General features: G+C 52.1%; 5 protein-coding genes and 1 long non-coding RNA gene across 14 annotated transcripts in view; 3 read left to right on the top strand and 3 right to left on the bottom strand.

The window, feature by feature from the left end:
• Positions 1-1,701, top strand: part of NCR3 (natural cytotoxicity triggering receptor 3) — a 32,835-nt gene extending 31,134 nt beyond the window's left edge. For 3 of the 4 annotated variants that reach the window (XM_070778217.1, XM_070778216.1, XM_019985460.2), the window contains 3 exons: positions 829-1,173; positions 1,344-1,451; positions 1,585-1,701. In XM_070778217.1, coding sequence (XP_070634318.1) covers positions 829-1,173; positions 1,344-1,451; positions 1,585-1,631 — 500 coding nt within the window. In that variant the 3' untranslated portion in view covers positions 1,632-1,701. The remainder of the gene's footprint in view (positions 1-828; positions 1,174-1,343; positions 1,452-1,584) is intronic. The other variant, XM_019985461.2, reaches the window with a different exon arrangement.
• Positions 1,702-2,231: 530 nt separating this feature from the next.
• On the bottom strand, positions 2,232-4,987 carry LST1 (leukocyte specific transcript 1). Of its 4 annotated transcripts, none has more exons than XM_019985465.2 (4): positions 4,830-4,987; positions 3,314-3,433; positions 3,048-3,070; positions 2,232-2,509 (listed from the first exon to the last, which is right to left on the bottom strand). In XM_019985465.2, exons 2-4 carry the CDS (start codon positions 3,429-3,431, stop codon positions 2,366-2,368), a joined length of 285 nt encoding a protein of 94 aa, XP_019841024.2. In that variant the 5' UTR covers positions 3,432-3,433; positions 4,830-4,987; the 3' UTR covers positions 2,232-2,365. The 4 variants fall into 4 exon arrangements, with proteins under 4 accessions (XP_019841024.2, XP_019841022.2, XP_019841023.2 ...); XM_019985463.2 differs by having other exon boundaries at positions 4,773-4,931; XM_019985464.2 differs by lacking the exon at positions 4,830-4,987 and adding an exon at positions 3,820-3,972.
• A 2,695-nt stretch (positions 4,988-7,682) lies between these two features.
• LTB (lymphotoxin beta) lies at positions 7,683-9,770 on the top strand. Of its 2 annotated transcripts, XM_019985457.2 has the most exons (4): positions 7,726-7,909; positions 8,328-8,379; positions 8,576-8,647; positions 9,131-9,770. In XM_019985457.2, exons 1-4 carry the CDS (start codon positions 7,748-7,750, stop codon positions 9,583-9,585), a joined length of 741 nt encoding a protein of 246 aa, XP_019841016.2. In that variant the 5' UTR covers positions 7,726-7,747; the 3' UTR covers positions 9,586-9,770. The 2 variants fall into 2 exon arrangements, with proteins under 2 accessions (XP_019841017.2, XP_019841016.2); XM_019985458.2 differs by lacking the exon at positions 8,328-8,379 and having other exon boundaries at positions 7,683-7,909; positions 9,131-9,355.
• A 2,178-nt stretch (positions 9,771-11,948) lies between these two features.
• TNF (tumor necrosis factor) lies at positions 11,949-14,530 on the bottom strand. 2 transcript variants are annotated; one of them, XM_070778213.1, is made up of 4 exons: positions 14,345-14,530; positions 13,719-13,764; positions 13,487-13,534; positions 11,949-13,171 (listed from the first exon to the last, which is right to left on the bottom strand). In XM_070778213.1, the coding sequence occupies exons 1-4, from the start codon at positions 14,528-14,530 to the stop codon at positions 12,750-12,752; spliced, it is 702 nt and encodes a 233-aa protein (XP_070634314.1). In that variant the 3' UTR covers positions 11,949-12,749. The 2 variants fall into 2 exon arrangements, with proteins under 2 accessions (XP_070634314.1, XP_019841916.2); XM_019986357.2 differs by having other exon boundaries at positions 13,719-13,767.
• Positions 14,531-15,958: 1,428 nt separating this feature from the next.
• LTA (lymphotoxin alpha) lies at positions 15,959-17,935 on the bottom strand. The gene is made up of 4 exons (XM_019986358.2): positions 17,907-17,935; positions 17,411-17,515; positions 17,218-17,323; positions 15,959-17,005 (listed from the first exon to the last, which is right to left on the bottom strand). The coding sequence occupies exons 2-4, from the start codon at positions 17,504-17,506 to the stop codon at positions 16,593-16,595; spliced, it is 615 nt and encodes a 204-aa protein (XP_019841917.1). The 5' UTR covers positions 17,507-17,515; positions 17,907-17,935; the 3' UTR covers positions 15,959-16,592.
• Positions 17,556-19,865, top strand: LOC139178989 (uncharacterized). The gene is made up of 3 exons (XR_011563430.1): positions 17,556-17,653; positions 18,361-18,403; positions 19,679-19,865. It is a non-coding gene; the product is annotated as an uncharacterized lncRNA (long non-coding RNA).
• The last annotated feature ends 3,328 nt before the right edge of the window (positions 19,866-23,193 follow it).

Genomic DNA, 23,193 nt, shown 5'->3' on the forward strand with positions numbered 1-23,193 from the left:
CTAGGGTTTAGATATAATTAGGAGTTTAGGAATTTAATTAAATCTAAGTTAAGTTTCTTAATGAAACTGATTTTAATTATCCGATCTACTCATTAACTAAATGCAATGTGGACTCCAGACCTACAGCTTCAGCATCAGCAGGGACCTAGGGCAAATTCAAATATTTTATTCAGAACCACGGAATAAAATATTCCAGCAGTGGGGTTTGGGAATCTGGCTTAACAAACACTCCAGATGTTTCCAATGAGCTCTCAAGCTTGAGAATCACTGAAACAGAAGAATGAGTGGTAAATTTCATTAACTGGAGAATTTAATCAAGAATTTTAATAGTTGATGTAATTCATCGATTTACATGAATTCACTAGGGATCCCCATCAATTATAGCCATGGCTTTACCTGGAGATTTACTTAATGATCTTTAACAAAAAAACAGTAGTAAGATGGTATGGTGCGGAATGCTATTAGTACTAAAATAATACCTGGAATAATATAATTAATGATATTAGTTAACTAGGCAGCCACATTCATTAATGAGCTTCACTTTAACTGTGACAAGTTAAATTTCAGCAAAATGTTACTAGTGGACGGAGCTAGAGAATGATGGGAGAGGGTAAGAGTTGGTATGAAAAATAATTTGAAAAACTGTTTAATAAGCAATGTTAAGAAATTAGATTGGTAAAAAGGGTTTAATGGGGCATCTAAAGTACTTGTCCCTGGGGGCCCTCTGGGGGTGCGCGTACAGCGGGGACATTCTACCACAAGCTCTCAGGTCTTTTCTCTCTGGAGTAACTGGGAAGGCGCTCCTCTGTGTCTTCTCTCTGCCCCCAGGATCTTGTGTTCTCTGGGTGTCCCAGCCCCCTGAAATCCGTACCCAGGAGGGGTCCCCCGCCTTCCTGCCCTGTTCCTTCAATGCCAGCCAAGGGAGTTTGGCCATTGGTTCTGTCACATGGTACCGGGACAAAGCGGCCCCAGGGATGGAGGTGAGGAATGAGACCGCAGAGTTCCAGGGCCGCCTGGCCCCTCTCCCCTCTTCCCGCTTCCTCTGTGACCACCAGGCTGAGCTGCACATCTGGGACACCCGAGGCCGTGACACTGGAGTCTACGTGTGCAGGGTGGAGGTGCTGGGCCTGGGTGTCGGAACAGGGAATGGGACCCTGCTGGTGGTGGAGGAAGGTGAGGTGCCAGAAAGCCATGTCCCCTTGACTAGAGGCCCCACCCTCCCTGATAGTAGAAAGTCCCTCCCCAAGGCCCGCTGCCCTCCCCGAGCCTCTGCACACTTCTACCCAGGGCCTCCTCTCCTGAGCCCTTCTCCCCCTCCTCCCCAAACCCCCCGCAACATGCAGGACCTCCTCAGCTAGCGGCTGGCACAGTCCTCCTCCTTCGGGCTGGATTCTATGCCTTCAGCTTTCTCTCGGTGGCTATGGGCAGCAGCATGTATTACCAGGGCAAATGTGAGTGTTGGAGCCGGGACACATGGGCATGGAGATGGGAGGGCACGTGAGAAGGCTGGAACCAGCAGAGATAGAGACCAAGAAGGAGGAGGAGGGCTGCAGCACTGAGGGATTCCTGTGGCCTCTCCTCCAGACCACTGTCACAAGGGAACACCCTGTCACTCCTTGGATGGCCTCTGATGAGTGATTCCAGACCCCAGTGATCCCAAGTTCTTCAAGAGACCCTAATAAATTCCTCTCTACCCCATCATCCTTCTTATGAGTCTTGTGTATTTCCTGCTCCATCTCCAGATGCTCCAATGTGTCCCATTCTGGATTTTCCCAACTCTTACCTCCTGCGACTAAATCTGGTCTGGAAGGGTCCAAGGAGGGAGCTTCCTAGCAATCCTGCCCCCTCCCACCACCATCCTGGGACTCAGCACACCTCTCTCTCCTGCCCAAAGGGCTAAAGCCCTTTGTCCTGAGAAGAGCGGAGTATCTGACATGACTGGTCCTACTGTCAATGGCCCACAGGCAAATACTCTTCTCTGAGCTTCAGGGGAGCTTGGGTCCCCAAACACCCTTCCTCACCCAGTGAATCCCCCTACCTGACCCCAGAATGAGTGGGAGGATAAATCACTTAGGATTCTGTTTTGTTTTTAAGAAAGGCCATTTTATTATTATTTTTGGCCACTCGGCAGGTGGGATCTTAGTTCCCTGACCAGGGATCGAACCTGTGCTCCCTGCAGTGGACGTGTCCAGAGCCTTAAGCACTGGACAACCAGGGAAGTCCCAGTAATTTAGGTTTTGATCTTGGCCCTGTGGAGCTGGGGCTTGAAATAGATGAAGCCTGAGACACGGAGGGTGGCGAGACCATGGTCTTAACTGGGTGAACCATGGGATGGCCGTGGGTTGGGGGAGGCATCTGCAGGTATTCAGGTGGGTTTGTTCTCGGCGATGCAGGCATAGTCCCCGCTGGGGTCCTCCTTGTTGCCTTCCCTTTTTCGGATGTCTGGTCCCTCCTGTTCCGGCAGCCTCAGCAAGGACGCATAGTGGAGCTCCTGTTCTGAGGCCTGGACCTGGGGCCCGGACAGAGGGCACTGACGGGGTCCCCAGGAGTCTCCCTGCTCTGTCCACCCCCTCCCTAAGTTCTGCCACTCCCTGCTCCCACTGCCACTTTTTAAAAATTTTTTACCTCGTTGCCTCTCTTTGTGCTCCATCTATAGCTCTCTCTTCACCTCTCTTTCAGTCTATCTTGTCCTTTCCTCTTCGTATCTCTCTCATTCTCTCATTTTCTCCCACTTCATCATGCTTAATCTCCTTCTCCTTTTTCTCTTGGTTTCTCTCATTTTCCTTGTGCCTCTCATTCTCACTCTGACTTCTCTGTCTCACTCTGTCTCCAATCTCCCTCATTTCTTCCCCCCTCTCTCCTTTGTCTTATTCCCTCTTTCCATCTCTACGCCTTTCCTTTCCTCTTTTTCTCATTCCTTATTTCCCTCTTTCTGTTTCTCTCTTATTTCCTGTCTCCCTCATGCTCCCGTTTCTTTCTGCCTTTTGCTCCCCCAACTCCACCGCCTCTTGTTGCCCCCTCACCCTCTTCCCTGCCCCCAGACTCACCAAGCTTCTCTCCAGCCTCCTCACTGGAAGGAAAAGAAGAAGCTCAGCTTGGCTGTGCCCCGCCCCCTGTGCCACCTCCCAGCCCTGCTCACACTCTCCCCACCCCCACCAGGTGTTTCCTCACTTGCCAACCTCCTGGGGTTCCCACGGCCAAAGCCACGGCCTAAGCCACGGCCTCTCTCTTGGGACTGTCTCCGCCCCCCTGCATCTGCTTTCTGCCCCCTTCCTCACAGAGGGGGAATGAGGGAGGTGCGGGTGGGGCTCACCTCTCCTGTGGAGCCGACACAGGCAGATGAACAGAACGACCACAAACAGAAGCAGAAGCAGGAGCATCCCCAGCCCTAAACCCCCAAATAGGTACAAATTCTTTTTCTCCCACGTCATTCCTGTAGGGAAAAGGGGTAAATATTAGAGGGAACTTTTTTTGCTTCAGTTCACCCCATCCCCCTCATCTGTTGTGAATCTCAGCTTCTCCCTCTGATAGTTTTAGAGACAAAAAAGATTCTCCCAGAGATTCTTCACTCCAGACTGTGTTGACTCACTTCTTACCATAGGTGTCCATCCCTCACCGGTTACCTCACTCGTTCCCAAGACCATTCACCCTTCAGAAGCTTACCACCGCCACCCCTGCCATCTCTGGGCCTCCCCATGAAGTCTGTTCCCCCAGCACTGGTTGGTCCCAAGAGGCCCTGGCCACCTACCCACGAACCGCACACACCACTTTTTACCCACTGCTCCCTGTGCACCACCACCCACCTGTGCAGAGGGTTACCTTGCCATCTCCCCTCATGCTTTCAGGACTGAAGACTAGCCTGTAGGTTGGGAAACCTAGCACAGCTCTTCGAGGCTAAATGGCCTGGGGTGAATCATGTGCCCCAAGTTCCTCATCTGTAAACTCGGGTGTCTCTGTTACAATAGTTTCCCAAGCCGGGGAGCCTTAGATCTGTATTAACCCCGAATGGGGTGGGGGAGGGCACTTTCTGTTTGTCACTGCTAATCAGCATAACACTGTAGGGTACTATGGTGCCCATTCCTTGGTGAAGGTTCTGAGACTCGAGGCTGGATCCTGACAAGGACATCCAGCCCAGAAGAGGCAGAGTTGGGGTTCAAGGCCAGGTCTGTCCAGCTCCAGAGCCTACCACCTTTCCCCTACCCTAAGCTGACGAGCTGGTTCATAGGAGCCTTTCCAGCACCAGCTAGCTCTAAGTTCTGATGAGGAGGCTGAGGGAGGAGCCGAGGCCTGGCAGGAAAATAGGGAAGGCGGTGTCTAGCACCACCTGGCAGAGCAACTCAGGAAAAGGGGGGCCCCAGCTTGGCTGGTGTGGAGAGCCGCTCTCCTTGAGCAGATATTGCTGGGGCTAAAGTGGGGCATGGAGAAGTGTCTGGGGCCCATAACTTCCCCTAAGGCACTTCCTGTCTTACAACCACTGGTTCCTGTTTGAGGGCAAAGAAGGGGCTGCTGACTTCAACCAGAGCCAGATGCACTGACCAGTGTGTGGAAACTGAGACTGACCTGATTTAAAGAGGATTCCTGGGTAGGGGTGGCGGGTGGGGAGCAGAAGCAGAGGTGGAGAGGAGGGCCTGAAGTGGCCATGCTGGGAAGTGGGGGCAGAAGAGGATGGTTTACACTTCTTTGGGGAACAAAGACAGAGGCTGGACAGAGGAGTCCTCCAGGGCCCGGGGAACCTCAAAACTATATTTTCCCTTCCCTTATCTTAGACTCACCTCACTCTGGGGTATGACTGTCCTCTCCCTGGGTTTCCCCCGAGGGTCCCAGCTTACCCAGAGCCTGTGGCCTGCAGATGAACGGACTGCAGACTGGCCGGAGCTGCCCTGGAGTGGTGTTGCCGTCTTAGACATTCCTGCCCCTCCCCTCTTTTAACTTCTCCCCCAGCCTGGGTTCCTCCCCAGCATGATCAGGAGAGGAAGTTAGGCTCTGAGGGTTGGGGTTACAACGTCTTTTCCTTTCAGACTCCCAGGACTGTAACTCAGCCTGTCATCCCCTTTCACCCCAGCCCTCCTATTGATCCTGCAAGTCTCAGTGATCATGTACCTTCTAGATGCCTGCCCTGATTCACTTTTCCCAATTATACTGGGTCCCTGAGAGCCATGATCCTGGTGTGTGTGAACATACACCCCCAGCTCCCAAGACAAACTGGTGGATTTGGGTAACTCTCCTGGTATTCTGGAGCTGTATCTAACAGGGCACTTGATTGACGGATGAACAACAGGAGACAGAGACAGCCAGACTAGATCTACATGAGCACTGCTGATAGATCTAAGACAGAAAGTTGACAACAAGCTGGTGTTGGGAAAGGAGGTGCAGGCAACCCGGGTGGATTTCCTGCAGGGAGCAGCATTCTGATGTTGAGCGCAAAAGTAAGTAAGGGCAGTAGTCGAAGGCCTTCTGGACAGAGACCTGGATGAAGGAGAGGGAGACGGATGCTGGAGGATGGCACACCTCGTCCTTGCGGAAGGTGAAGACTGGGGAGCTCACATGGAAACAAGGACTGGAGAGAAGATCTGGTGCCTGGGCCCATAAGCATTTGCATTTCCTCCTCCAAATTCAGAAACTTTCTGCTACTTTCCCTTCCCCCATCCACAGTGTTCCCCATGCAGGACAGTAGGCCAATATTTTTTTTTTTAATGTTTTATTATTAAAATGTTCAAACAGAAAAAAATTTGAAGGAATTATACAATGAACCCATTCCTACCATCTAGATTCTACAATTAATATTCTTCCATATATTTGCTCTATTACATATCTATCAATCCATCTCATTTTTTGATGTTTTTCAAAGTTGCAGACATCAGTACATTTTACCTCTAAACCCTTTACTATGCTTATCATTGACTCGAGTTCAGTATTTGTTTCCCCATTTCTTTTTTAGGGGGTTGGTGAGGAAGGCAAGATTTACATACCCTGAAATGGACAAATCTGAAGTCAGCACTCAGTTTTTAAACTGTCTTGTGGTTAACGGTATAGAGCCAGACTACCTGGGTTCAAATCCTGACTCTGCCACTCCTGTGTGACCTTATAGAAGTTCTTTAACCTCTCTGTGCCTCAGTTTCCTCTTAGAGTGTTTATCAGGATTAAAAGCATAATTATATAGGACTTCCCTAGCAGTCCTTAAGAATTCGTGCTTCCATTGCAGAGTGCATGGGTTCCATCTCTGGTCGGGGAACTAGGATTCTGTATGTTGTGCACTGTGGCTCCCCTCAAAAAGCATTCTTGTATATAAAGTGTGTCGATCAGTGACAGGCACACACCAAATGCTATTTATATATATATATTAGCTATGTTATTATTATTATTATCTTAACACACAGAGGACCTTTGCCAACAAAGGTCCATCTAGTCAAAGCTGTGGTTTTTCCAGCCGTCATGTATGGATGTGAGAGTTGGACTATAAAGAAAGCTGAGTGCCAAAGAATTGATGCTTTTGAACTGTGGTTGGAGAAGACTCTTGAGAGTCTCTTGGACTGCAAGGAGATCCAACTAGTCTATCCTAAAGGAAATCAGTCCTGAATATTCATTGGAAGGACTGATGCTGAAGCTGAAACTCCAATAATTTGGCCACCTGATGTGAAGAACCGACTCCTTGGAAAAGACCCTGATACTGGGAAAGATTGAAGGCAGAAGAAGATGACAGAGGATGAGATGCTTGGATGGCATCACCAACTCCTTGGACATGAGTTTGAGCAAGGTCCAGAAGTTGGTGATGGACGAGGGAAGCCTGGCGTGCTGCAGTCCACAGGGTCGCAAAGAGTTGGACATGACTGAGCGACTGAACTGAACTGAACTGAACGGAACCCACAGAGATATCAAGAAAGGGAAATGATCTGGGACCATTTGCAACTCCCTTGACCTGGTCTTTCTTCCTTTCATCTCCTACTGCTTTGCCTCCTATACCATTCATTTTGTCCTTACTGCTTTCTTTTGCTTACTCATTCATTCTTCTGTCCTTTCTTCACTTAACACTTAGTCAGCGTGGGGCTCATTCTAGACTGCAAAGCTCTTTGTGGGTGGGTGCTCATCGCACTCCTGTCTACACTGTGTAACAAGGAAAGTGATGCTCTATTTCCATCCCTCATCAGTGAGTTAAGAGTCTGTGGGGAGGCTGAGGACCTCTTCAGCTGCCATTACCGTGGACTGGCTTAACTCTTTCTCACCCAGGTCTGGGGGGTTGGAGGGAGCAAGGGAATGGGAAGAGGAGGTCAGTCCAGCCTGGGGACAAGTTCTTCTTAGGGACCCAGACACCCATCCCTGAAGACTCCAGTTCCAGCCCTTGGTCTCAGGGCTGTGGATGCAGCCTTCCCCTCAGCACCCACCTCTGGGGTACAGAAGATTGCAGACCCCACTGGCAATCTGGAGCAATCTGTGTGTTCTCACTGTAGCTGCCCGACTTATGGCAAGCTAGCTTCCCTCCCAGGGCCTCAGTCAGTTTTCCTTCCCACTGACTCAGAAGATCTGTCAGTCCCCCTCCGGCTCTACCCTGAAAGCCTGTCTCTTCACCTCCGACTCCTTCCCCAGTTCAGAGAACCCAGGCATCCAGCTGCCTCACCCCAGCTCTGGGTAAACAGGAAGCAGGGTGAGGGGTGTGCGGAAAGTCCCAGCCAGGTGTATGGGTCTTTGGGGAGAGGGTGGCCCCACCCCTGAGGTATGAAAGCCCCCCTGCCCGGGCCCTAGCTCAGTCTCCATGGGGGAACGGGGGCTGGAGGGCCGGGGTAGGAGGCCCCAGAGGAAAGGATGCCTGCTGCTGGCTGTGGCAGGAGTCAGTTCCCTGGTGACCCTCCTGCTGGCCGTGCCCATCACTGTTGTGGCTGTGCTGGCCTTGGTGCCCCAGGAGCAGGGAGGATTGGTGAGTGGCTACAATAAACCCTCCACGGGCCGGCTATTGCCCATGCTCACTCACCTCTGGCTATGCCCCTCGTCTTATCTTGCTCAGCTGGCTTGGCTGTCCCCAGGATGGAGATGTCCTGTCTGTCTCTTTGCTGGTCCTCTTTTCATGTTCGTGTGATGCTGTTGTGTCCCGATGTCACCAAGCCCCTTCCTGGTCGTATGTATGTTTCTTCTCCCCCTCCCAAGACATACTAGGGCCTCTGTCTCTCTGTTCAAGTATAGCCACCTCACTAGCTCTCCATTCCAGGGAGGTGTGGAGGCTGGGGCTGGTGGGAGAAGCCCCAAGTTTGGAGCTTGAATCTATGCTGGGAATGGGAGGGCTGGTGGTTGGCATCAGTTAAGAGGGAACTCTGGGCGCTGTGACCCCACCCACTCAGGTAACAGGGACGGCTGACCCAGGCACCCAGGCACCTGCCCATCAGCGATTTGGTAAGAGCCCACCATTTTACCCTCCCTTCCCTGGCTCTGCCCCTCAGGGACTCCCAGCTCCCAACCATCTGCATCCCCAGATACTCTCTTCCTTCAGGAATCCAGATGCCCCATCCCTGGGCCCTAGCACCTTGTCCTCTGGGGGTGACCAGAGGACACCCTGTCCCCAACCGTGGACCCTTCCTACCTCTTCCAGAGTCCGGGGAGCTGCCCGAGGAGGACTCAGAAACTGATCTCAGCCCTAGGCTCCCAGCTGCCCATCTCATTGGTAAGGATCCCATCTCATTGGTAAGGATCCCATCTCATTGATAAGGACCCCATCTCATTGGTAAGGACCTCACGGACCTGAAGGGTCCAGGGTGCCGGTTCTGCTCACCCACGGTTAGAGTCCCTTTGCTCTGTCACTGCGGCGCTCCCTTGCCCACCCACTTGACCGCAGCGATCTTGCCCAGCCTTCCGCTCCACCAGCATTCTAGCCTCTTGCTTCCCCGCCCCACTCCCGGGAGGAGGGAAAACCCGGCCTGGATCACCCCACCTCAGCATTCCGCACCGCACACCCAGGTGCCCTCAGTCCCAACTCGTACTCATTGCAGGAGAGCGCCATCAGCCCGCTCCCCTACCCAGCTGGGCTCCTGCAGGGGGTTAAAAGCCCTCAGTGTACCCCATGCCCATCCTCCCAGAAGCCCCCGGCCTGGATCACTCCTTTCAGGATCTGATTTCCGAGAAAGCCGACGGGCCCATTTCTCTGCAGGCGCTTGGACCACCGGGCAGGGGCTAGGCTGGGAGGCGAAGAAAGAAGAGGCGTTTCTGAGCAGCGGGACGCAGTTCTCGGGTGCGGAAGGGCTGGCCCTCCCGCAGGACGGCCTCTATTACCTCTACTGTCACATCGGCTACCGGGGCCGGGCGCCCCCTCCCGCCGTGGAGCCCCTGGACGGCTCGGTCACGCTGCTCAGCCGGCTGTACCGGGCGGGGGGCGCCTATGGATCGGGGACCCCCGAGCTGCTGCTGGAGGGCGCGGAGACCGTGACACCTGTCTCGGACCCCGCCAGGAGGCACGACTATGGGCCCCTCTGGTACACGAGCGTGGGGTTCGGTGGCCTGGTGCAGCTCCGGAGGGGCGAGAGGGTGTACGTCAATATCAGTCACCCCGACATGGTGGACTACAGGAGAGGAAAGACCTTCTTCGGGGCGGTGATGGTGGGGTGAGGGCTAGCTGCATCCCTAAGAACAGCTACTGCCTGATGAGAGTATGTGAATGATGCAGCCCAGTCACTGGGGACCCAGACACTGGGGACCCCATGGCTGTGGGGAAAATGTAGATGACTGTTTGGAAACTGATTTTTGAGCCGGATGAAAATAAAGAATGTAAACTTCAATGTTGCCAATACAAATGCAGAGATGCTAAGGTGTCTTCATTTAGGGTAGGTACACAAGTGTGGGTTAAAGATTCTCCTTATTTTTCTGGTTGCTTGAAACAATTCATAGCACTTGGCATGGCCTCTGTTCCCTGGGGTGGGGGATCTGTGGGTCCCACCCACCCTCGCCTCTGAATGACTTTTCCCCGACATTAGCCCATTTGGAGGGTAAGAAGAAAAAGGCCCTCCACAAATGCCAAAGCATCTCCCAGCACCCACATTCTCAAGGCCACGCGGTCCCCCCAGACTCAGCACTGCACTCTTCTCTCTTGGGTCCATCCCAGTAGTGGTGGGGTCATTGCAGGGGAAGGCAAGCACCACTCAGAATGGCCCAGTTGGCAGAATAAACCTGAATAGGGCTGATAGTGAAGCACTGGGCAGACTGGCACTTCTCTGCTAGCTGCCCCGTTAGCCACAGTCAAGAGCCACAGCTGGGGGAGCAGGGGTGGGTGGGTGGGTGGTGGTGAAGGATGGGGTAAAGGGAGGAGGCTGAAGGAGAAAGCTGGGAGGGTGATTGAGAAAGGGAGATGCTGGGGCCGGGGGTAGGGTGGGGGGGTGGTGCCTGAGGATACCAGGGAAAACCTGGAGAGGAGGGGGAGGAAGAACTGATGCCACCTGGCCCTGTCCAGGGAGAGATGGCACATCCTCACCACTCATTCACACTTCAGGTCCCTTTTCCATGAGTAGGCAAGTGTGGGGGCCTCAGGGTGAGCAACAGCAGCCCCCTCGCTCCATGACTGACTTTCAGCCTGGGGCTGGAGGAGATGGAGGAGGAGCCCAGGCTCTATCTAGGTTACCCCAGTGGGTCACCCCACCTCTGCGGCACACCACATGGTTTTTCCCCTTGCCTGGCAACCCTAGCAAGAAGGAAAGCCCATCAAGGGGTCCCAGTCTCAGTCTTTATTTCTGACTCCATATTTGTCTTTGACTCTGTGTCCGGAAGAGGCTTCCTGGAGGGGCAGAATGCATTTCTCTTTCCACTTCACCCACCTCATGTCCTTCTCATCACTCATCAAAAATCAGGGAGACCAAGCTGGCATGGGGGGAGCAGGGCACTCCTTCACCTACATCTTATTCTTTGCTTTGTTTTTTTTCTTTCTTTGTTTTTTTTTTTTTTTTTTTTTTAATTTTAAGAGTTGAAGGGTCAGTCACTTGGCTAGTGAGGGACAAATGGACCCCAAACCAAGAAACCTATTCCAATTCCTTCAGCCCCAGAACGCTCCTGGGACTTCCAAGCCCCGCCCCAAGATCTTTCTTTGTTTTTTAATCTTCTTCCTCCTCTTCACTTCCATCCACTGAGAGATGGAAGCGGGTAGAAGACTGGGGCCTGGAAAAAGGGAGAAAGCCAGAATGCACAGAGCCCTCTGCGAGGTGCTCCGGTGGCATTTAGGGCTTTTGTTTGTGTTTCTCATGTGGCCCCACGTGTGGTGCGGGTCCCTACTTCTCTTTGATAGGTGAGGTTCGGTGACTGATACTGAACCTTTGGTAGACCGAGGTCCAGTTCAGTTGCACAGTTAGGACTGATTGGCAGAGGGAGGGCCGGGAGCAGGAGCTTCAAGAGCCCAGTTGCCCAACTGTCTGAAAGTCCCTTGGCTGTGATTCAGGTACCTGAGAATTTGGCCGCTCCCCGGCTCTTTCTCTCAGGCCACAACAGCCGGAAATCTCACCTGAGCAGGATTTGCCCCGCCTGGATAGGAATTCCCAGAGTTGGAAATTCCCATGTCCTAAGGGAGAGGTAATTAAGTTCAAGTTCCTTTCTTTGGGTAGGGGCATATTCAGCTGGGCTTTGTCTTAGGTAGGATCTCTTGAGCCCCAGAAGTTCAAGGAGTGAGGTCCAGGGATCTTAAGCCCTGTGGAGAAGAACTTCGGTTAGCAGCCTCTTACCCCCAAGAGGACTTCCCTGGTGGCTCAGACGGTAAAGCGTCTATCTACAAGGCGGGAGACCTGGGTTCGATCCCTGGGTCAGGAAGATTCCCTGGAGAAGGCAATGGCAACCCACTCCAGTACTCTTGCCTAGAAAATCCCATGGATGGAGGAGCTTGGTGCAGGCTACTGTCCATGGGGTCGCAAAGTGTCGGGCACGACTGAGCGACTTCACTTCACTTCACCCGCAAGAAGAGGCCCATGCAGAATTAATTTCCAGATAGAGGCATGTTTCTTTTCTCAGGACACTTTATTTCTCGCCACTGACCAGTAGGGCGGTTACAGGCATGACTCCCCTGGGGAGCGGAGGTTCAGTGATGTAGCGACAAATCAGTCACCAAATCAGCATCATTTAGACAACTCGATCAGATAAATATTTTTTAAAAAACATAAGCAAAAGGAGGCACAAAGGCGAGGAGGCATGGTGGGAGCAACCTGCAGTTCAGCTCCGTTTTCACAGAAAACACATCTGAGCCAAGGCAGCCCTTAGTTTGTGTCTCCCAGGACACCTTGACCTCCTGAATAAATACATTCATTAGTAAATAAATAAATAATAAATAAATAATAAATAATCACAAGTGCAAACATAAACAGAGGGAGTTGGCCCAGTGGGGTTGGGGCTGGGCTTCCCACCTCAGGGGAGTCTGGAAACATTGGCAGGAAGGGAGAGTTGAAGTCCACGCATGTCAAGTTCTAGGTGAGATCTTCTCAAGGAATGTTGCGAAGTGTTCCGGTAAGAGCCCTGGCCCTCACATTCTGGGTGTCCCAGGTTGCATCCGGGAACCCAAGCTTGTGGACCCCAGGGAGTTCTGGAAGTTCCAGTTCCAGTCCTTGATGGTGGTTGGTGGCCCGTTTTCCAGGCCTCACTTCCCTACATCCCTAATTTCTAAATGTAGCTGTTGTTTAAAGTTGGATGCTTGGAGCCCAGCCCTGAGCCCATAATTCCCTTTCTAAACCAGAAGGGGATGAGAAGGGCCTGAAGGATTAAATAATAAGGTAACTGAGGTGGGAGAAGATGCATGTCCTGCACCCTCACAGGGCGATGATCCCAAAGTAGACCTGCCCAGACTCGGCATAGTCCAGGTAGTCCGGCAGGTTGATCTCAGCACTGAGGCGATCTCCCTTCTCCAGCTGGAAGACTCCTCCCTGGTAGATGGGTTCGTACCAGGGCTTGGCCTCAGCCCACTCTGGGGTCTCCCTGTGGCAAGGGCTCTTGATGGCAGACAGGATGTTGACCTTGGTCTGGTAGGAGACTGCAATGCGGCTGATGGTGTGGGTGAGGAACAAGGGGGTGGAAGGGCAGCCTTGGCCCCTGAAGAGGACCTGTGAGTAGATGAGGTAAAGCCCGTCAGCAGGCACCACCAGCTGGTTGTCTTCCAGCTTCACACCGTTGGCCATGAGGGCATTGGCATACGAGTCCCACCACCGGAGCTGCCCCGGAGAGTTGATGTCGGCTGGAGGGAGGGGGAAGAACAGGGAGGGGTGATCAGTGCGACCCTGTCAGTTCTACTCTCCACATCCTGGCCCTCGTGTTCTGCCCGCCCCCCACATCCGGTTCCTGTCCCCTCTGTCTGTGTTCCCACATCCCATCTGGCCATGAGGTTCTGAGTATCCCCCTCAAGTTCTAAGTATCCACCACCCTCCCCTTGAGCTCATGAATTCTTCTCACACTGTCTCTGTCTGCCCTCAGTCTGGATTCAGCCCCCTAATCCTACCCTGCACTGTCTCTCTGCTTCTTCATGACCCAGATACATCCTCAGAACTCTTACCTACAACGTGGGCTACCGGCTTGTTACTTGAGGCTTGAGAAGAGGACCCTGAGGAGAAAAGAGGAAAGGAAAAGGTAAGCTTCCCAGAAAATATCCCATACTTTAACCTCCATTCCTTCTCCCCCCGATCCCAAACCCTAAATTTCCCCTACTGCTTCCATCCCTTGACTAAACCCCACCCACACCCACCCCCCAAGTCCAGAATTAGAAGAGAGGTTGTGGAGACACTTACTGAGTGTTTGAACCAGAGGGCTGTTGATGGAGGGGCCACCTGGGGACTGCTGGGGAGAAAAAGGAGGATGAGTGTTAGAGCAAGTCACCCCTGAAGGAGAAACTGCTGGCTGCTTCTCTAGCTTGTACTCTCTGCCCTGATGGGTCTTGTCTTCTCTCTCCATTCATCCATTTTTTTTGTTCATTCATCCATTTAACAGCTCTTTCATTGAGTTCCTTCCACATGCCAGACACACTTAGCTTCATCTTTCCTTATCTCTCTTTCCTATCGTCTGTATCTCTTTCTGTCTCATCATCTTCATCCAGATCACTTGTTTTGAGTCTCCATCTTTCTACTCACACCCCTTATCTGTCTACACATCTCTCTTTATGTCTGTATCTCTGCTTACTCATTCGTCCAACAAATATTTAGAGGGCATCCCCCATGTGCCAAGTGTTATTTCTCCACCCTTCTCCCTTTTCCCCCCATCTCTCTCCATGTCTCCTCCTGCCTCCCCATCTTTCTCCACTATTTTCCTCCCCATCTTTCCCCATCAACACACCTCTTTCTCCACCCCATCTCTCACCCTCTTTCTCTCTCATTTCTCTCTGGGTGGGAGAATGAGCCAAGGCTGGCCAGAAACTCACCTCTTCCCTCTGGGGGCCGATTACCCCGAAGTGCAGCAGGCAGAAGAGCGTGGTGGCTCCTGCAACCAGGAGGAAGGAGAAGAGGCTGAGGCACAAGCAACTTCTGGAGCCCTGGGGGCCCCCTGCTTTCTCGGAGAGCACCTCCTCCGCCAGCTCCACATCCCGGATCATGCTTTTGGTGCTCATGGTGTCTTTTTCAGAAGGGTTCAAGTCCAGACGGGAGACAGGAGAGCCTTGTGGCAGGGTATGTGAGAGAGAGCAAGTTGCCTGGCTGTCTCTCGGGGGTGTGTTGTCTGGGAGGTTATCTCCAGGGGGTTCTGCAGCTGCTTGTCTCTCTCCTGGCTGGTCCCCTGGTGTCCCCGCTCTGGGAGCTTCTGTTGGCTGGGTGTGCAAACAGCTGCATTTATATGCTGTGGGGTGAGAAGAGGGCGGGGAAAGGCTCTCATTCAACCAGCGGAAAACTTCCTTGGTGGAGAAACCCATGAGCTCATCTGGAGGAAGCGGTAGCGGGCCCTACACCTTCTGTCTCGGTTTCTTCTCCATCGCGGGGGCGGGGGTTTGGAAAGTTGGGGACACCCAGGCATCAAGGATACTTCCTACACTCCGCCCGCTCGGATTCTGAGTGGGCTTCTCTAGGCCAGTTACTGCTGTGAATATGGGACCCTGAGGGTTGGACCCATTTCCCCTCTGCCCCTCAGCTCCCACTGTTTCTGTTCCTTTAGGGGTGGGAGTGAGTTCTGTGGTCTGTTCCTTCTGATTTCCAGACAGGACTCATGTAGGGGTAGAATTAGAAATGGGAGGGGCTTTATAAAGCTGAGTCCTTCATGGAGAGAAAACTCAGAGGAAGCTGTGCTGGGTCCTGAGATGTGTGTTTGGGACCCTGGGGAGTGAGAGGAGCTGGAGAAAGGGAAGCTTGAGGCTCTGCAAGAACTGGGGGCGGATGGCAGGTCCAAGCCTGGGACAGCCCCAGGGGCTGAAAGTAACGCTGGGAATTCACGAACTCCAGCACAGCAGGGCTTCTCCTTTCACTCTGACCAGGAACTCGCTGAAACTCTGAGGCTGGTTTCAGTCTTGGTTTCCAAGGGAATGTGACTCCCCAACTTTTGCACGGAGACCCCCCCTTCAGAGTTCCTGTGTATGGCCATGTATCCCCAAAGAATCCCTTCTCCCTCCAGTTTCCTGGAGACAGCACTGCCCTTGAGAGCTCCTGTGTGTGTGACCAGGTCTCCTGAAATGCCTCTGGTGTTCTCTAGTCCCCAGCCTTGGAGGTTGTCCCATTTCTCGGGGCCCTGGCATGGCCATGTCTTCCAGGGGGGCCCCATGATCCTCCCCCATCATCCTGAACACTCTTTAGTGTTGTCAGTGCTCCTTAGGAGCCTCCTGTAACCCCCATTCCTCAGGGGGCCCCTGACCCCCACTTCTCCAGACCTTGGACCTGCCTCTGTCTTCTCAGCTTATCCTCTGGTTCCCTTGCAGCGAGCTGGCTGCACCACCCTGCGAGCCCACCGTGTTTCCCCAGAGCCCCTCAGGCCTCTCTGATTCCTGTCTTTCCTCCATTCCTCAGAGACATCTGGGGAATTCTCCCCTCCCCAACAGACATACAGGCAGACAGAATTTCAGACAAAAGTTTATTTGGCTTCATTGAGGGTCAGACATCTCCTTGAGGGGTGTCTAGTTAAGCGGCGGCTGGCTCTTAACAGCTTTTCACTTCCTTCCAGAACCCCTTGGTCCCTCAGAGCCTCGCTTTCTCTCTCCCACTGGGTCATCCTTGTGCCTAAGCCCTCTCACTCGTCATCTCTTGGGTGTATTAGCTCTTTCTTCTGATGTCTCGCTATTATTCCCTTCTCTCCATGCTCCATAAATAAATAATTTAATTGTTTTCCCTTCATAAATAAGCCCCCCTCCCTGCCTTTAGTCATCCACCCAAGCTCCCTCATGTGTCAGCTCCCCTCTCCATGTCCAGGACGAGGCCCCCTAGATGGGCAGGGCCGAGGAAGGGATCTGGGTGGGCATTTCGAGGCAGGCTTGAAGTCCTCAGCTGAGCATCTGGGGTGGTCCAGGAAGGTCTGGTCCCCTGGTGTGCCTAGAATTCCTTCTTTGGAAGCTCCAGGTGCTGAGAACCGGGCGGGGGGAAGACTCAAGACTGTTGGAATAGTCAAAGGAGAGGTGTGGTGACCCCTGAATTGGTCAGAATGGAGGCAAAATGGGGAGAAGGCCTTGAAGCCTATTTGTTTCTTTCTGGATGTTTCTACAGAGCGAAGGCTCCAAAGAAGACACTACTGGGGCTGAGGAGCAGGTGGGAGATGCCATCTGTGTGAGTGGATAGCTGGTCTCCCCGGGTGAGCAGGAATACAGCCCCCTGGTACACTGAGCGCACCCACGGCCCCTGTGGCCCTGGGCACACGGACTTCTGAGCGCTGAGGAGAGGCACGTGGAAGGGGTACTGGGGGGAAAACAGCTGGACCTCATGAGCCAGGTAGAGAGGGGTGGGGGTGGCCCTGGGGAAGCAGCCTCTCCCGGAGAAGACCACTTGGGAGTAGACGAAGTACAGGCCACTGGTGGGGACCAGGAGGGAATTGTTGCTCAGAGAGAAGCCGTGGCGGAGGAAGGCGCGGTCCGTGTTTGCCCTCCAGCGCAGCGAGTCCTGGGTGCTGGGGTCTCCTGGGAAGAGCCAGAGGGGATGATGCTTAAGGACTTGGGGGTCAGTGGTCTCAGTCCCCAAGGCAACAGGTGCTGGACTGAGTTCCTGGGGATGGCTGGGAGGACAGAGGGAGTGGGAGTGGGGTGAGCTGGTGGGGGGTGGATATTGGGTCTCTGAAAGGGGCAGGAGGAGGGCTGGGGGCTACTTGTCGGGAGGGCGGGTGGATGTTTACCAACAAGGTGAGCGGCGGGTTTGAGGGTGCCACGGGTGAAGGGCGTCGGGAGTTGCTGATGGGCAGGCTGTGCAGCTGAGGGTGTGAGGCCAATGCCACGGAGCCCCTAGGGGAGAAGAGAGTCAGACAGGCTTTAAGGCCCAGGATTGGGCTGGGCCGCCCCCCACGGCCCCTCTTGGTCCTGCTGCCTCACCTGGGCCTCCAGCGGCAGGGCCAGCAGCAGCCCCAGGAGGAGGAGGGGTGGGGTGCTGCACACCCTCAGGAGGTAGAGACGTCCAGGTGGTGTCATGGGGAGAACCTGCGGGGAGAGAGACAGTGAGTGGGGCGGGGCGCGATGAGGAAGACGGGCCTCCTGCCGGTGGAGACAACCACCCCGAGAGACACACGGCGTGACAGACAGAGAAGGGGGACAAGATGCAATCAGGGAAACCCCGAGGTGAGCAGAGGGAGAGAGACAGAGACAGATAGGAGGGGAACAGAAAGGGCTCAGAACGTTAGACACAGACAGAGAGAAAGAGACTGACAGATGGAGTCAGAGAGAGGGGAACCAACCAAAACCAGCCCCACCAAGGCCCTGGCCCTGGCTGGAGGTGCAGGAGGGGCTGGGGTGTGAGAGGAGGGACTGAACGCCCCCGGGGAAGGAGTCCACCGCCCCGGCAGCCCGAGGAGATGGGCTGGGAGAGTCTCACCTGCTGTGCGGGGGCCCCTTGGCCCGGACGCCTGGGTCCCTTTATAGAGGAAGCGGCAGTGGCAGCGTGGCAGGCGGCGGGCGGGTTCTAGGCCGGGGCTGGGGCCTGGGGAAGCCCCCAGGGCTTAGAAGATGCTGCTGTTTCAGTCGAAGGCAGGAAAGGCTGAGGCCTAGGACAGAACCGCAGGCTGGGGGCTCAGACGACTGAGTTCTGGGAAAGGGAGTGGGGTCAGGGGAACCGTGGGCTGGGAGGGCCAGGGAGCGGGGTCAGGCTTAGGAGTTCTAGAGAAGGGACAGTAAATTCAGAGGAGGAGAAGGGGAGCTGCTAGGGCGTGGGCTGGAGGCCCGGTTCCCTGAAGAGTGATTTTGTGTAACACCTCTGCACCCTTGACTGATTACAGCCTTCTCTGTGTGCATGTTTCCTCCTCTCATACCCCATGTCTTTGTCCCAAAAGACTTGTCAACTTGTCCCAGTCTGTGTATTTTCCAGGTCATCTGGTGGGTTTCATATCAAGAAGTTGCATTATACACCCTCCTGCCTGGGACATCCTGGTTTATGCCTGTTGTCCTGGTGGAAACATTCATGGAGCTCCGTTCTGCTCTTAGAAGTGTCTTGGTTTGGAAAATCCCACTGAGGGATGAGGCTCTGAACTCACGTATGATGAGGTCTCATCTTACTGAAGGACTCCCTCCACCTCATCCCAACCTTAGGTGGACTCGGAAGATCAGATTTATATAACCCCAAACAAACACATTCCAGCATCAAGGAATGTGGTAACTGCCTAAGTTCTCTACACTGCAGGCTTCAGAATTCCACACAGGTGGAGCTCAAGGGTGGTGTTCTAGAATGGGGTGGAGATAGCAAAATGACCTGTCTTGAAGCTGCGTTTGTAAAGCCAATACATTGTTTTGTTTTTATAATTTTCTTCCTTCCTTCCTTCCTTTCATTATGGCTGCGCTGAGTCTTTGTTGCTGTATGGACTTTTCTCTGGTTGCAGTGAACGGGAGCTATTCTCTAGTTGCAGGGTGCGGGCTTCTCACTGCAGTGGCTTCTCTGTTGCGAAGCACCGGCTATAGGGTGCATGGGCTTCACTAGTTGTAGCTCCCAGGCTCTAGAGCACAGGCTCAGTAGTTGTAGTGCTTGGGCTTAGTTGCTCCATGGCATGTGGGATTCTCCTGGACCAGGAATCAAACCTGTGTCTCCTGTGTTGTCAGGTGGATTCTCTGTCACTGAGCCACCAGGGAAGCCCTAGTACACTGTTGTAAAATCATTAAGGATTTCCCATTTCTGTCGATCTGGAACTCAGGTACAGTGAGGTGCACTTCTCCTAAGTAGACAGCTTGATGAAATTTTTCATCTGTTTAGAGCCATGCAGCCACCATCCAGTTCAACATATTTTTAGAACCTTCCCCAGAAGGTTCTCTCATGCCCTCTCTCAGTTCAAACCTCCCAAAGATAACCAACCAACTTTTTGACCTCTACAACTACAGATTAGTTCTTCCTATTTTTTTTTAAATTTTATTTTTAAACTTTACAATATTGTATTAGTTTTGCCAAATATCGAAATGAATCCGCCACAGGTATACATTTGTTCCCCATCCTGCACTCCCCTCCCTCCTCCCTCCCCATACCATCCCTCTGGGTTGTCCCAGTGCACCAGCCCCAAGCATCCAGTATCGTGCATCGAACCTGGACTGGTGACTCGTTTCATACATGATATTATACATGTTTCAATGCCATTCTCCCAAATCTTCCATTATCTATTTATTTAGCTGTGATGGGTCCCAGTTAAAGCACATGGAACCTTTCGTTGTGGCATGTGGGATCCAGCTGCCTGACCAGGAATTGAAGTCAGTCACGGTGAATTGGGATCTTGGAGTCCTAGCCACTGGATCACCTGGGAAATCCCAGTTCTTCCTACTTTTGGAATTCATATAAATAAATCACACAGACAACTCATCTGTGTTTGGCTTCTTTCTCTTGTGTTGTTTGTGAAATTCATCTACACAAGCAATTCTTATTTCATTGCGATGTGATGCTGTGTGAATATACTCTATCCATTTTTCTGTTGATGGGCATTCGGTTTGTTTCTAGTTTGGGGCTAGTATGAAAAATGATGATATGAATATTCTTGAACACGAGTGAGTTTTCGCTTAGCTTGTAGGTTGCAGGTAAAAAAAAAAAAAAAAAACAGCAACGTTTCAACGTTTCTTAAGATGATTTTAATCACATTTCATAAGACTGAGAAAACAATTGGCCACCTCAAATATTATTACTCCTCTTATGACTTGTAATGCTTTCATGTGGAAGGTTTTGGAGGGGCTGGGGCTGAGGACGGTGGTAATGGAAATTCAAGCCCTCCCTCTGTTGCACTGGCAGAAAGTCCCTGAGGGGTCTTGGTGTCCTGTGGCAGTAAGTCACATTCAGGGTGTGTATGAGCTAGTTCTCCTGTTTTTATCCCCCTACTTGAGGCCCTGCAACTTTGCCTTTCGTGCCTTCCTAGTCTCATCACTTCATTCTCTTTTTTTGTGTGTGTGGGGGGTATGCCTCGTGGCTTGCAGATCTTAATTCCATGCGTGACCAGGGATTTAATCTGGGCCATGGGAGTGAAAGTGCAGAGTCTTAACCACTGGACTGCCAGGGAATTCCCTCATTCCATCTCTTCAGCTTTCTCTCTATTCCACAAACATTTATCAAGCATCTGCACAAGGCATTTGAGGAAACATGTGTGGAAGACAGTCTCCGAACCTCTGGGAGCTCAAAGACCAGTGTGGGACACAGGTTAGTTATAATCACAATAAAGTGTGGTAAGTTTTTCTGACAGAGCGCTTATGGCTGCTGCTGTTGCTAAGTCACTTCAGTCGTATCCGACTCTATGAGACCCCATAGATGGCAGCCCACAGTAAAGCTCTCAGCCCACAGACAGGCTCTCCTGTCCTGGGATTCTTGCAGCCCACAGTAAAGCCATCAAACTTGACCTGGGGGAGAGGTGATCCAGGCATCAAGAGGTAAAGAAGATGATGAAGGACATTCTTGATAGAGGGAACAGAAGGTGCAAAGACTGGAGGTAAAAGAGAGTACGAAGTGTGCTAACATGTGCAAGTGAACACAGATAGAAGGGACAGAGACGAGGCTTGGGAGGCAAGCTGAGAACACATCCTGAGGGGTTTAGAGCCATGAAAAGATTTCATTCTAAGAGATTTCATTCTGAGGGGAAACCACCAAATTTTTTAAGTGAGAGAGGGACCCACCCAGATTGGTAGATTTAAAACACGAGTCTGGAAGCTACAGGAAGAATGAATTGAGGTATGGGAGCTGGGGTCTGGAGGGGAAACCACCCCTCCAGACGTGAGACCAGTTGGGAAGGTTTTGCAACAACTCAGCAAGGAGGTGACAAGAGCCTGCAGCATATAAACTGAGGCAGTAGCAGGAAAATGGAAAGGAGAGAGTTTCTAGGCAAAAATCAACAGGTCTTGGTGGCTTACCAGGTGTGATGGTGGAAGAAGGGCAGCCACAGGTGCCCCTTTTGAAGCATCTTGGCCTCTATTGGCATCATATTCTTTCTTTTAACCTGTGTCCTGTGTCCCTGCTGGCCTCCCTCTTGGTCCCTGTTCCTTCCCTTTGCTCTGGGCCCCTCTTTCTCTGGAGTCCCTTTTCTTTCCTGCTGTCTTTTTCTGCCTCTCCAATGGTAGGAGCTGATGGACTTGGAGACCTCAGCTATATTACTAATAAAGTGTAAAATGACATTGCAATTAATGATGAAAAACAGAAGTGGAGAAGCTTTGGTCAGAGAGGAAAATTGGGACATGGAAGGGCGAAAGGGGAAGGCAAGGAGGAGAGAGAGGGAGACATGAGAGGGAGGAAGGAAAGAGGAGAGCTGGTCTGTGTCACAGGCGTTTGCGATGCGCTGAGGGACGCTCCTCGAGATGGACCAATCTTGGTTTCAATCTTAGTTTCGGAGGTTGTGTGAAATTCAGTTTCTTTCTTGAGGAGGCCAGCAGTTGGTTTGGGGCTTTCCCTGAGTGGGAGGGGTGATGACTAGAGTCTTGTGCTCCAAACCCAAGGAAGTACAGTTTCTACAGTGGTCTCTGTGGAGAAAACTAGTGAAATTGCTGAGCCCTCCAAATGAGGTTGAAATGATACCAGCCTCAAACCTGAACTTAGCCTCAAAACCTAACCTGGGATTTAATGTCAACTTTGATCCTAACCCATACTTAACCTCAACCCAAATCGCAACTCAAAATCAACCCTAACCTCAAATCTAAACACATTTCAATAATGAACCCCCTAAATAAACTTATGCACTAAACTAACCCAGCACTGTTTCTAGAGCTCATCTTGGAATTAACCCATCTCCATTCCTAACCCTATAGTTAAACCTGACTTGAAATGTAAGTTCAATCTGAGCTACAAATGTGAAGTTGAGCTTTATCCTGCTTTTCCCCATTATTAACTCATCCTTCCATTTAACGAGTCTTTTTTGGGAACTTAAAGCATTGGACTTGACTTTGACCACCAGACAGTGACATTGCTGGTTTAGCCCAATCTCTTCACTCTTTCTGGAGCTGTTTCTCTGCTCTTCCCAGTAGCATACTGGACACCTACTGATTGGGAGCTTACTGCGTGCTGGGCACTATTCCAGGCAGTAAGGATATAAACAGGTCAGACAATGCACCTGCCATCGGGAAGCTTTCCTTCTAGTGAGGCAAGGCAGAAAGAAATACACTGAAGAAGAAAGCAGTAAGTAGTGCTATGAGGAAATAAGATAGGGACGTGTGCTAAGAGCGGCAGGGATCTACTTTAGACACTGTGGTCAGAAAAGTCCTTTCCGAGTAAATGGCATTTTAAGCTGAGACCTAAATGACAGGAGTGGCTGAGTGAAGGTTTGCGGGGAGAAGCAGTCCAGGCAAAGGGAACAGCTACTGCAAAGGCCGGAAGATGGAAATGAGCTGGGGGCACTGAGGAACGGAAGGGAAGCCAGTGAGGCTGGATCAGAGAGAGTGGGAGATGGATAAGCTCAGAGAACAGGGGCACGGCACGGACCAGAGCATGCAGGGCCCTGCAAAGACAGGTAAAGCATCTGAACTGTTGTCAACCAGGGGGACCTTTGGAGGGTGTCAGGGTGTGTCCATGTATAGGAGAGAAGGAGGTGTGAGGTAAAAGTGATTGGATTCACGTTTTTAAAAGATCACTGTGGCTCCTGTGTTTAGACTGGACTGTGGGGAGTAAGACTGCAAGCAGGGACACCAGGTAGGAGACAACTGCAGTAATCCTGGGGAGAAGACAG

The sequence above is a fragment of the Bos indicus genome, chromosome 23 (genome assembly GCF_029378745.1).
Source record: "Bos indicus isolate NIAB-ARS_2022 breed Sahiwal x Tharparkar chromosome 23, NIAB-ARS_B.indTharparkar_mat_pri_1.0, whole genome shotgun sequence".
Taxonomy (NCBI): Eukaryota; Metazoa; Chordata; class Mammalia; order Artiodactyla; family Bovidae; genus Bos; species Bos indicus.

Excerpts from the sequence above, each read along its gene's own strand:
- LTB (XM_019985457.2), top strand. The coding sequence starts at position 7,748 with ATGGGGGAACGGGGGCTGGAGGGCCGGGGTAGGAGGCCCCAGAGGAAA. Across the intron at positions 8,380-8,575 it reads ACCTGCCCATCAGCGATTTG|AGTCCGGGGAGCTGCCCGAG; the intron begins GTAAGAGCCCAC and ends TACCTCTTCCAG. Across the intron at positions 8,648-9,130 it reads CCCAGCTGCCCATCTCATTG|GCGCTTGGACCACCGGGCAG; the intron begins GTAAGGATCCCA and ends ATTTCTCTGCAG.
- TNF (XM_019986357.2), bottom strand. The coding sequence starts at position 14,530 with ATGAGCACCAAAAGCATGATCCGGGATGTGGAGCTGGCGGAGGAGGTG. Across the intron at positions 13,535-13,718 it reads CCCTCTGGTTCAAACACTCA|GGTCCTCTTCTCAAGCCTCA; the intron begins GTAAGTGTCTCC and ends TTTTCTCCTCAG. Across the intron at positions 13,172-13,486 it reads GCCGGTAGCCCACGTTGTAG|CCGACATCAACTCTCCGGGG; the intron begins GTAAGAGTTCTG and ends CCCTCCCTCCAG.
- LST1 (XM_019985462.2), bottom strand. The coding sequence starts at position 3,837 with ATGAGGGGAGATGGCAAGGTAACCCTCTGCACAG. Across the intron at positions 3,434-3,803 it reads CAAGGTAACCCTCTGCACAG|GAATGACGTGGGAGAAAAAG; the intron begins GTGGGTGGTGGT and ends TTTTCCCTACAG. Across the intron at positions 2,510-3,047 it reads GGAGGCTGGAGAGAAGCTTG|GTCCAGGCCTCAGAACAGGA; the intron begins GTGAGTCTGGGG and ends TCCGGGCCCCAG.
- LTA (XM_019986358.2), bottom strand. The coding sequence starts at position 17,506 with ATGACACCACCTGGACGTCTCTACCTCCTGAGGGTGTGCAGCACCCCA. Across the intron at positions 17,324-17,410 it reads CCCTGCCGCTGGAGGCCCAG|GGGCTCCGTGGCATTGGCCT; the intron begins GTGAGGCAGCAG and ends CTTCTCCCCTAG. Across the intron at positions 17,006-17,217 it reads ACCCGCCGCTCACCTTGTTG|GAGACCCCAGCACCCAGGAC; the intron begins GTAAACATCCAC and ends GGCTCTTCCCAG.